The following is a 12,464-nucleotide window of genomic DNA, read 5'->3' as shown; positions in this document are numbered from 1 at the left end:
GGAAAGCTAGCACTGGGTATCTGAGAAGGCTGGATCGGGAGGAGACGCAGAATTCCAGGTAAAGGTAAAGGGACCCCTGACCATTAGGTCCAGTCATGGCCGACTCTGGGGTTGCGGCGCTCATCTTGCTTTATTGGCCCAGGGAGCCGGTGTACAGCTTCCGGGTCATGTGGCCAGCATGACTAAGACACTTCTGGCGAACCAGAGCAGTTTTGAAAGTCACTGGCCTTGAAAGACCTACACTGGCTCCCAGTACGTTTCGGAGAACAATTCAAAGTGTTGGTGCTGACCTTGAAAGCCCTAAACGGCCTTGGTCCAGTATACCTGAAGGAGCATCTCCACCCCCATTGTTCTGCCCAAACACCGAGATCCAGTGCAGAGGGCCTTTGGTGGTTCCCTCACTGCGAGAAGCCAAGTTACAGGGAACCAGGCAGAAGGCCTTCTCGGTAGTGGCACCCGCCCTGTAGAATGCCCTCCCACCAGATGTCAAAGAGAACAACAATTACCAGACTTTTAGAAGACATCTGAAGGCAGCCCTGTTTAAAGGTAAAGGTAAAGGGACCCCTGACCATTAGGTCAAGTCATGACCAACTCTGGGGTTGCGGCGCTCATCTCGCTTTATTGGCTGAGGGAACCGGCGTACAGCTTCCGGGTCATGTGCAGCACACGGAAACGCCGTTTACCTTCCCGCCGGAGCGGTACCTATTTATCTACTTGCACTTTGATGTGCTTTTGAACTGCTAGGTTGGCAGGAGCAGGGACCGAGGAACGGGAGCTCACCCCTTCGTGGGGATTCGAACTGCCGACCTTCTGATTGGCAAGCCCTAGGCTCTGTGGTTTAACCCACAGCGCCACCCGCGTCCCTAGAATTCCAGGAAGAGGAAGCAAAAAAGAGAACAGGAGACTGAGATCTTCGGCTTCACAAGGGGTTTAATAGAACCAGAAAGCTGAACTGAAAGATGAGACAATAGACAGAGGCAGCAGGTAGAAAAGAATGAAGAATCCAATTCAGAGAATCCCCCACCTTGCCTAGGCCAGGAATAAGGAACCTTTGGCCGTTCAGATGCCATCAATACTACAACTCCCATCATTCCCCAAGAACTTTGGTCATGCTGGCTGAGGCTGATGGGAGTTGGAGTCCGGCAGGATCTGGGAGGGCCACGGGTTCCCCAGTCCTTGCCTCGGGTGTTTCCCCCAAGTCGGAATGGGTTCCAGATGCTTTTCTCTTCATGTGTAGCTGGTCCATTGCGAGTCACTGGCTGCTGTCGCTATTTTGCAAGGCTTAGAAGAAGGAAGGGGAGCTGGAGGAGAGGTCTCGTGTCCCCATCCAACTTTCTGGGTACATGCAGTGCCTCCTAGTCTCTGTTTCTGCCAAGATGCCTAGCAAGACTGGAGTTTTTGTAAAAGTGTCACTCTCTCAGCCTGTTTGGCCCTGTCCTCAGCACGGGCTACAATGGAAGCATCTCTTATTTGTTCTTCTCACAGGCATGGGTCTTCTGATGCCTGATAAGATTAGATCTTTGACAGAAGCCTTGCCCACAGTCCACGCACCTGTGGGGCTTCTCCCCTGTGTGGATTCTCCGATGGACTGTAAGGTGCACCCTTTGACTGAAGCCTTGCCCACAGTCCAGGCATTTGTGCGGTTTCTCTCCCGTGTGCGTTCTCTGATGTACAACAAGGTGCGTTCTCTGACTGAAACTCTGGCCACAGTCTGTACATTTGTAGGGCTTCTCACCCGTGTGGATTCTCTGATGCCGGATAAGGTTGGACCTCTGGCTGAAGCTCTGCCCGCACTCTGTGCATTGATGGGGTTTCTCTCCCGTGTGGATTCTTTGATGGATGATAAGGTGAGCTTCCCACGTGAAGCTCTGTTCACAATCTGGACATTTGTAGGGCTTGTCTCTCATGTGGATTCTCTGGTGGGCAATGAGGTTTTTCCTGCGGTTGAATTTCCCCCCACAGTCAGAGCATTTGTGAGTCTCCTCACCAGCATGGATTTTCTGATGCCTGATAAAGTTCGATTGCCAATTAAAGATTTTCCCACACTTAAGGCATTCATACGGGGTTTCTCCCACCTCAATTCTCTCATGTCTGCTAGGGTTCAACCCTGGATCTACACTTTCCGGACAACCTGAACTTCTGTATGATGCCTCCTCTTCTGTATGGACTTTCTGATGATTAATAAGGTGCGGGCTCTGACGAAAACTCTTCCCACAATACGAACATTTGAAAGGTTTCTCACCTGTGTGAATCCTCTGGTGGCTGATGAGGTTCGTTCTCTGATTGAACCTCTTCCCACAGTCAGCGCATTTGTGTGGTTTCTCTCTGCTGTGGATGCTCTGATGCCGAAGAAGGTTCCCTCTCCGGGAAAATGTTTTCCCACATCTGAAACACTTATACAGGTTTTCTCCTGTGATAATTCTTTCGTGCCGAATACGGTTTGGTTTCATATTGAGAGCATTGTCTTCAGTGTGAATCTTCTGATGTTTGATCAGGTTCGATTTCTGACCAAAGCTCTTCCCACAGTCTGAGCATCGGTAGGGCTTCTCTCCAGTGTGGATTCGGTGATGTCTCACAAGGTTGGATCTCTGGCTAAAGCTCTGCCCACAATCACCACACTTGTGCGGTTTCTTCCCCGTGTGCAGTCTCTTGTGTATGAGGAGGTGTGCTCTCCACCGAAAACTTTTTTCACAGTCCGGACATTTGTAAGGCTTCTCTCCGGTGTGAATTCTCTGGTGAGCGTTAAGGTTTGTCCTCTGGTTGAAACGTTTCCCGCATTCCGGACACTTATGCGGCTTATCTTTTGTGTGGATGCTCTGATGCCTGAGGAGGTTCCCTCTCCGGGAAAAGACCTTCCCACACTTGAAGCATTTGCATGCGTTTTCTCCAAATGGAATCCTTTCAAGTCTGTTGTGGTTTGGCCTCTGACTGAATCTCTTCCCGTAAGAAGAGTACCTGTGTGGTTTGTCATCCGAGTGCACGCTCTGATGTTTGATAAGGTTTGATTTTTGAGTGAAACCCTTCCCACACTCTAGGCATTTATAAGGCTTCTCTCCAGTATGAACTCTGTGGTGTCTGATGAGGTTGGAGATATGACTAAAGCTCTGACCACAGTCTATGCACTTGTGCGGTTTCTCTCCTGTGTGAATTCTCTGATGTATGATAAGGTTTGCACTCCGACTGAAGCTCTTCCCGCATTCTAAGCACGGGTAAGGCTTTTCACCCGTATGGAATCTCTGGTGTCTGGTAAAGCTAGTCTCCCAATTAAAGGTTTTCCCACACTTAAAGCACTGATACTTTTTCCCTCCCGTGTGGATTCTCTGATGCCTGTTGAGGTTTGATTTCTGAGTAAAAGTTTTCCCACAAATATTGCACACAAACTGTCGCTTTCCCGTGGAAACTCTTCGTTGTGCTACAGTTTCACCAGATGCAGCACTCCGGCAAAGGATGGATTTATCACTCTGACTCTTGTCTGTTTGTATTCTCTCTTCCTGCCTCGTCCCGTCTTGATCCCCAAAGCCCTCTTCTGGGTCTCGAGGCTTTATTCTTTCCAACGGAACCTCAGATGAGGGCCTTTGTTCCTCGCTCTCCCAGCCATGGCCTGCTGGAATAAAAAACAGAAGCTTGTTAAAAATGGAACCTGGAAAAGACAGTATGCTGGCCTGACCCAGCAGGGCTTTTCTTAGAAAGCCTAAATGGAACCTTCATGTTCAAAAATAGTCTATCTCTAAATACCAGTTGCTGGAGAAACAAACAACAGAACAAAACCTCACATTTCTTGTTGTGGAAAGCCAGGAGTCGTTCAGCCAAAGTGACAAGAAGATGTGAAGGACTGAGAAAGAACTGGGGAGGGGGAATTCCCTGCTTCCCCTCATTTTTGCATCTCTAGACTTTTCTCTGTTCGGTTAGGGGCAGCATTTTCTTGGGAAATCTTACTGTATCATCATCATCGAATCACAGAATTGTAAGGCTAGAAAGGTGTTGCGTTTTGAGGCCAAAGGAAGGAATGGACCCTGATTAAAATAAGACACAAGGCTTTGATCTGCAAGGCTCTCAGAGAAAGTGCATTCACCACACCCCTCGCCAGGCCATTTTATTAGCAAAAGAATCCTTTACACAGTGCTCGTAAGAACCAATCAGATTTCCTCTGAGCATTTAAACAAACCTCAGGTGGGGACAAAGTTAAACTATAAACCAGTGTTTCCCAAACGTTTTTGGGCAACGGCACACCTGTTTACCGGAAAAAAATCTCGCGGCACACCACCATTAAAGCCCCGCCCCGTGACGTCAGCGCGCAGCGTCACGCCGGGAGGGACGCACAAAAGGGAACGTTTTTTCCCTTCCCCTTGCCGGGGTGGGAGGAGACAGCAGAGCGAGGGACTGAGGGACGGCGGCAGCTGAGGCGGCGGCGGCTGTTGTGGTGGTGGCGGCGATAGCGGGAGGAGGAGGAGCCGTCGCCGGGAGTTGCTGATGCTGCTGTTGCTGCTGCTGCCCGGACATGCTGGCCTCCTCCTCCTCCGCTGTCTCGCGCTCCTCCCTTTTGCGCGCGCTGCCCCGCCGCTCGGCACCACCACCGCGGAGCCGCCCCCGGCTCGACGCGGATCCTCGCCGCCGCCGCCTCTCGCCGCCCGACTCACCCGCCTCCCTCCCACGGCACACCAGCCGGTGTCTCACGGCACACTAGTGTGCCGCGGAACACCGGTTGGGAAACACTGCTATAAACACTAGTTAGGCATACATACTCTGGAGTAAATGAATAAAAACTACAAAGGAGCGAATACAGCAATCCCGGAGATAATAAAAAATCAGTACACATGATAAGAAGGATGGCCAGGGGGACAGTGACCCATTATCACCTTAATGTGAAACCTGTTTCCTGGCCCTAAGATTAACATCCTAAGATTACCTATTAGAAAAGCTACATCAAAGAAACTGCCCATAGTCTTTAGATGACCCAGGATGCCTGCCTGTCTGTTGAAGTGTACGTGACTTGTGAAGAAAGAAAAGTGGGCAGTAGAGGCAAAAGGGCATGAATGTAGAATCTTATGGGATTTAATCAGAAATTATCGTCAATATCTCAAACCCAGTCAACACAATGCGTTCATCGTGGACACAATGGCTTGATGTATATTTTATAATTCCTTATGGTAATCCCATCCGATCCCTACAAAAGGACCCGAGGGTCATCTAGTCCAACCCCCTGCAATGCAGGAAAATCGTTTCTGGAATTTTGAAAAAATCCTCCCAAAGAAGTCCAGGGCGGCAAACAATAGCAAGGTAATATGGGGAGGGGAGCGGGAAAACCACTGCTACAGTGAAAGATGCTTACCCAGCAATGTGGCCCCCTCCTGGCCTTCTTGCTTGATCTCCCAGGGGTGGGGCCTCTCTCCAGCATCCTCTCCTCGAGAGAAACTCATCGCCACCTCCTCAAATTCTCCCAGCACCTGAAACGCAGTAAGCCAGAGGTTTGGAGGCAAAGCGTCGCAGTGTGACCCGAGTGGTCAGTTCACATAGCATACTTTTCCTTTTTAAAGAATTAACTCGTATTTATTGGTTTAAATAACTAAGTATTTATAAACAGGCTGAGGAGGCAGGGATCTGGGAATTTGATGTTTTTACAGTGGTACCTCGGGTTACATATGCTTCGGGTTACAGACGCTTCAGGTTGCAGACTCCACTAACCCAGAAATAGTGCTTCAAGGTTAAGAACTTTGCTTCAGGATGAGAACAGAAATCGTGCGGCTTAAGAATGGACCTCCAGAACGAATTAAGTTCTTAACCTGAGGTACCACTGTATTATGTTTTTAGATACGCTGTAAGCCACTCAGAGTGGCTGGGGAAACCCAGACAGATGGGTGGGATAGCAACAACAACAACAACAACAATAATAATTCTACTTGGAAACTGGAGGGTGCAGGAGAAGCAAATAATGAAGGAGTATCCGGAAAGGAGGGGGGCATAGAATCAAGAGTTTGAAGGGGTCCTGAGGTCATCTAATACAACCACCTACATTGCAGGAATCTCAACGAAAGCATCCATGACAGATAGCATGGCAGTTTGGCACCGTGAACAGAAGCAATTCACACTTTGTTGCAGGCCCCACTTCCGTAATAACTTCGCATGTCATTAATCTATTTTTAAAACAACAAATCAACAATTACACTGTACTACTAGTGTCTGGTTTTTATTATTAATGTATATTTATTACTAAATAACAAATCCAAAATTTATTTAGCATCATTATGGTTCTTCACAACTGTACTATTAACATGACACAATAATGAAATAATAAGTTAGTTATTATCTTTAATTACTGCTATTGTATTATCATTAATTTTTATAGCAATACAGTCATACCTCATGTTACGTCCGCTTCATGTTACGTTCTTTCAGGTTGCGTCCCGTGGCGACCCGGAAGTACCGGAAAGGGTTACTTCCGGGTTTCGCCGCTTGTGCATGCTCAGACGCGCAAAATGACGTCATGTGCATACACAGAAGCAGCAAATCGCAACCTGCGTGTTTACAGACGCGCCGCTGTGGGTAACGTTCTATTCATGTTGCGAACGGGCCTCCAGAACGGATCCCGTTCGCAACCAGAGGTACCACTGTACTTGCCTATTGCTTTAATATGGCCAATTATTATGGATTCCACGAGTAATAATAATAATAATAATAATAATGACAACCATCATTATCACCTTCTGGCAGGAACATCTCAACTAAACCAGGTATACGGTCCAGTATACCTGAAGGAGCGTCTCCACCTCCATCGTTCTACCCGGACACTGAGGTCCAGCGCCGAGGGCCTTCTGGCGGTTCCCTCCCTGTGAGAAGCAAAGCTACAGGGAACCAGGCAGAGGGCCTTCTCGGTAGTGGCACCCACCCTGTGGAACGCCCTCCCATCAGATGTCAAAGAGAAAAACAACTACCAGAGTTTTAGAAGACATCTGAAGGCAGCCCTGTTTAGGGAAGCTTTTAATGTTTGACGTATTGCAGTGTTTTAATATTCTTTTGGAAGCTGCCCAGAGTGGCTGGGGAAACCCAGCCAGATGGGCGGGGTATAAATAATAAATTATTATTATTATTATTACAGTGGTGAGAGAGTTGGACCCAGGAGACCCGGGTTCAAATCCCCATTGGCCATGAAACTTTCTGGGTGACCTTGGACCTGTCAGTCGCTGCTTCTCAGCCTCCTGTACCTCACAGGGTTCCGTGAGGATAATACGGGGAGGGGAGGTAACCATGCCTGCCACCTTGAGTTCCTTGGAGGTGCAAATGAAATAAACAGCAACGAAGTAATCATCATCCAAGTCTGTACCCTCTTTTCTGTAGCATCTGCTGATCTACTGGGGCTTTTTTCTACCCGACTTGGGATGCGACAGGACCAAAGCGCTCGCTGCCAACCCCGATTGAGACCCCTTCAGAGTGTGGGATGGTGGGAACTATCCTCACCTCCTGTTTCCACCTCTCTGCCTCCTGCTGCCTCAGCAGGAAGTCTTCAGCTAGGGCCACCGCCTGGGCACAGGTCTCCGGCCCGCCTTCGCCCACCCAGCTCTGGATCTCCTCCGGCAAGATGGCCAGGAACTGCTCCAGGATCACCAAATCCACGATCCGCTCCTTCGAGTTGAGCTCGGGCCTCAGCCACTCGCAGCAGAGCTCCCGCAGCCGGGCCCAGACTTCCCGGGGCCCCTCGACCTCCTGGTAGCAGAACCAGCGGAAACGTTGGCGCCGCGTTTCGGCACCGGGAGCCTCTCCCTCGTGCGGGGTCTCCCCCTTCACAGCCCCGCAACCCGCTTTCTCTCCAGACTGCGCATCCAAGGGGTCGGTCCTGAGGGACCCCTCTCTGATGCCTGAAGGAAGACCGCTCACCGCTTCTTGCACGGGGCGCTGGCAAACCCCGGCCGACATTTCCGAGAGCGCCAATGGAACAGGGAGCTGAGGAGAGCTGGTCCACCCGGAAAATGGAGACTGTACGTTCTTCAGGAACTCCTGCCACTGGGCCTCCCAGCAATGGGACAACAACCCATCGTCCAGTTCGCACTCGGCTTGCTTCGCAATGGCCCGGCTGAGGCATTCCCCAATGGTCCCACCTTGGGGGGTCTTTCTGAAACGTTTTGGCCCCTCTGGTGGGGTGGACACCGCCGGGTCCAGCTCTTCCATTTTCACTTCCTTCTCCGCCACAGCCTCATACGGGTGGGGAGACAAACAGGACACCGTCCTTTGCTCAGCGGCCATTTTGTCTTTGGACTTGGTTCAACCTTTTGCATCACTCTCAGCCTACATGCCAACCATCAAGCCTTGGGCAATTTCGAGAAGACGACCAGACGGAGGTGGCGATGTTTCAAAATCCCTCGGCTACACAGCCGGCCGTAGGGCTCTATCCCCACACTGGAAGATTTGTTTTTTTTCCTGAAGAACAGAAAGGAAAGATTTTTTTTTTAAAAAAAATAATTTTTATTGAATGATTTTATGTTACAAAAAACAATACAGCCATACTACCACTAAATATAATTAAGAAATAAAAATTACATAAATTGATATTTAGTTTATTTGTTATTTACCATCTTATTTCCTCCCAAACATTGCATACAACAACACACATATGTGCAGACACCCACACCCGCACACAAAATGATAATAATGAAAGTAAATATTTTTTCCCTTTTTATCTTCCAAAATCTTTTCTTCAACTTTGACTTCTTGTCAAGTCCCTTTGCATATATTTTATCTTTCATTTGAATGTACACATTCAGAAAGGAAAGGTTACTGCACTTGAGGCTTTTCAGTACTGTTGTACCTTGGTTTTCGAACAGAATCCATTCCGGAAGTCCGTTCGACTTCCAAGAACGTTCGACATCCAAGGCATGGCTTCCGATTGGCTGCAGTAGCTTCCTGCATGCAATTGGAAGCCGCAGAAACCGCGTCAGACGTTCGGCTTCCAATGAACATTCGCAAACCGGAACAGTCACTTCCAAGTTTGCGGCGTTCAGAAGCCAAAACGTTCACATAGCAAGGTGCTTGACAGCCAATGTACGGCTGTATAGAAAAAGGAGGTGTAAGAGGCAACATTATAGAAATGTATAGAATTATGCATGGAAGAATTATGCTATGGAGGAAGTAGAAAGCAGAGAGATCACATGTTTGACATGAGCCAACAGTGTAATGCAGCAGCAAAAAACACTAATGCTATCCTAGCCTAGGGCCCTCGTATTTACGGGACCGCCTCTCCTGGTCTGCCCCGCAGAGGACCTTAAGGTCCATGAATAACCATAGTTTAGAGGTCCTGGGCCCTAAGGAAGTCAGACTATCCTCCACCAGGGCCAGGGCCTTTTCAGTGATGGCTCCGACCTGCTGGAATGCTCTGTCCCATGAGACTAGGGCCCTGCAGGATTTAACGTCCTTCCGCCGGGCCTGTAAGACAGAGCTATTCCCCCCTGGCTTTTAATCTGAATTCAGCCTGATCTTTTATTTCCCTTCTCTTCCCTCCCCCTTTTATGAAGATTACCCACTCTGAGACCCCACAGCTAATTCTCCCCTGGTCTCCTCGCTGGTCCAAGTAGGACTAATTCAGCCAGCTAGCCCTGGTGACTATCTAATGCTTATTGGATGAATTTCCCCCAAACTGATTTCTGAACTTTGAATTTTATTGTTATTCATGTTTTTATGCTGGATTTTATGCTGCTTCTACAATTAAGTGTTTTAAATTTGTTGTTAGCTGTCCTGAGCCCGATTTTCTGAACCAGGAAGGGCGGGGTATAAATAGAAAAATATTATTATTATTGTTCTTATCAACAAAAGATCAGGCCAAATATCCATCACACCTTGCCCAACAGGGACCAATCTTGAAAGCCCACATGCAGAACCCAGAAGGCAGCAGTGCCCTGCCCCCAGCAATTGGTATTCGGATGTACACTACTTCTGAACATGGAAACGTTTTCTTAGATACTTTGGTATAATAAGAACATACAATAATAATATTATTAATAATTATTTATTTTTTTTATACCATCTGGCTAGGTTTCCCCAGCCACTCTGGGCGACTTGCAACAGAATACAGTGGTACCTCGGGTTACATACGCTTCAGGTTACAGACTCCGCTAACCCAGAAATAGTACCTCGGGTTAAGAACTTTTTTTCAAGATGAGAACAGAAATCGTGCTATGGTGGCAGCGGGAGGCCCCATTAGCTAAAGTGGTGCTTCAGGTTAAGAACAGTTTCAGGTTAAGTATGGACGTCCGGAATGAATTGAGTACTTAACCCGAGGTACCACCGTATTAAAAATAAAACTTCAGATATTTTTAAAATGGCGGCAAACAGATTGAGATTGAATCCTGACAAGACAGAAGTACTGTTTCTGGGGGACAGGAGGCAGGCAGGTGTGGAGGACTCCCTGGTCCTGAATGGGGTAACTGTGCCCCTGAAGGACCAGGTGCGCAGCCTGGGAGTCATTTTGGACTCACAGCTGTATATGGAGGCACAGGTTAAATCCGTGTCCAGGGCAGCTGTCTACCAGCTCCATCTGGTACGTAGCTGAGACCCTATCTGTCCGTGGACTGTCTCGCCAGAGTGGTGCATGCTCTGGTTATCTCCCGCTTGGACTACTGCAATGCGCTCTATGTGGGGCTACCTTTGAAGGTGACCCGGAAACTACAACTAATCCAGAATGCAGCAGCTAGACTGGGGACTGGGGGCGGCCGCCGAGACCATATAACAGCGGTCTTGAAAGACCTACACTGGCTCCCAGTAGGTTCCGAGCACACTTCAAAGTGTTGGTGCTGACCTTTAAAGCCCTAAACGGCCTCAGTCCTGTATACCTGAAGGAGCGTCTCCACCTCCATCGTTCTGCCCGGACACTGAGGTCCAGCACCGAGGGCCTTCTGGCGGTTCCCTCACTGCGAGAAGCCAAGTTACAGGGAACCAGGCAGAGGGCCTTCTCGGTGGTGGCACCCGCCCTGTGGAACGCCCTCCCACCAGATGTCAAAGAGAACAACAACTACCAGACTTTTAGAAGACATCTGAAGGCAGCCCTGTTTAGGGAAGCTTTTAATGTTTGATGTATCACAGTATTTTAATATTCTTTTGGAAGCCGCCCAGAGTGGCTGGGGAAACCCAGCCAGATGGGCGGGGTATAAATAAATTGTTGTTGTTATTATTATTATTACTATTATTATTATTATTATTATTAAAAAACAGACTCTCACCACACAGCAAAAAACAAGGCATGCTCTTGCTCGGACCTGACCCCAGATGCTCAAATCTAACGCGGGGTCAGTTGGTTAGAGTGTGGTGCTGATAATGTCAAGGTTGCAGATTCAATCCCTGTACGGGGATATCTACACCTTCCTGCAGTGCAGGGGGCTGGACTAGATGACCCTCAGGGTTCCTTCCAAATGTACGGTTCTATGAATCTCACCATAGAGTTATAAATTCTAGAGGTGGGAACCGGGAACATGCTCAGGCATTGTTTGAGTTAATTTTCTTTTTTAAGGCGAGCAAGCAGGAGGACAGAGGCTTCCTCTTAAAGGGGGGGGGGGATTTCACCAGCTGAGAGTACAAACCACCCAGCTTAAGCTGTGGCCAAGGGCGTCCCAGTTCTGCCCAGGTCCCTTTTCCTGCCCAACCAGTGTGGCTCAGTGTCAGAGCATCTGCCTGGATTGCAGAATGTCAGTCCCCAATGGCATCTCCAGGCCAGCCTGGGAATGGATGCCCCCCTGCCTGAAACCTTGGAGAGCTGCTGCCAGCCCGTGCAGGCAACACCAGCCTGCCTGCCTCTTCTCCCCCTGCCTTAGGACCACCTCAACCCCCTACCCCTGCAACCCAAATGCCCCCCCCCCAGCTTTGCTCTCACCCCTCCTCACCCTCAAAGTGCTGCCTCTGGGTGCAAAAAAAAAAGAGGAAAAGGAAGTTCCTCCCTTCCTTCCCCACCCCCAGCAGCCCACCCCAGTTCCCACGCCTCTCTAGGAGCCGCGGCTCGCTGCCTTTAACCCTTGCCCAGCCACACTGAAAATTAATAATTCCCCCTTTTCCAGACAACGCTCATAAAAGCCGGATCCATATCCCAAAGATGCTCAGCATGTGTGAGAAAGAGAGACAGGGTGATGGGAACGGAATGGCTTGCATCCCTCAACAGGAGCACTGCAACATTTTGTTACAGTGGCCTCACTTGTTATTGATGGTATTCCCCCCCACGCACCATTTATTTCAGGTCACCAAAATCTGTGTGCTGCTTAAGTACAATTTAAAAGACACCCTCAAAGTGGTTTTACAGAAAGAATACAATTTTTTTATAAAAAAAGAAACATCAGGGAAAACAACTATTTAAAAGGTTCAGAAATAATTAAAAACAGTGAAAAGTTAAAAAAAAGATTCAAATACATGTCGACATCCTTCATATATGGATAGGCTTGTAGAAAAAAATGTTCTACAGTGAAGGCATCTGCCTCATGTAAATAGGCAGAGAGTTC

General features: G+C 48.6%; 1 protein-coding gene across 2 annotated transcripts; it reads right to left on the bottom strand.

The window, feature by feature from the left end:
- Nucleotides 1-914: 914 nt before the first annotated feature.
- Nucleotides 915-11,875, bottom strand: LOC309524612 (uncharacterized protein). 2 transcript variants are annotated; one of them, XM_082209362.1, is made up of 4 exons: nucleotides 11,859-11,875; nucleotides 7,453-8,409; nucleotides 5,330-5,444; nucleotides 915-3,604 (listed from the first exon to the last, which is right to left on the bottom strand). In XM_082209362.1, the coding sequence occupies exons 2-4, from the start codon at nucleotides 8,233-8,235 to the stop codon at nucleotides 1,467-1,469; spliced, it is 3,036 nt and encodes a 1,011-aa protein (XP_082065488.1). In that variant the 5' UTR covers nucleotides 8,236-8,409; nucleotides 11,859-11,875; the 3' UTR covers nucleotides 915-1,466. The 2 variants fall into 2 exon arrangements, with proteins under 2 accessions (XP_082065488.1, XP_082065489.1); XM_082209363.1 differs by having other exon boundaries at nucleotides 915-3,601.
- Nucleotides 11,876-12,464: the final 589 nt, after the last annotated feature.

Source organism: Podarcis vaucheri (genome assembly GCF_965113315.1).
Source record: "Podarcis vaucheri genome assembly, chromosome: 2".
Taxonomy (NCBI): Eukaryota; Metazoa; Chordata; class Lepidosauria; order Squamata; family Lacertidae; genus Podarcis; species Podarcis vaucheri.
This window is presented reverse-complemented; position numbering and strand designations above follow the sequence as displayed.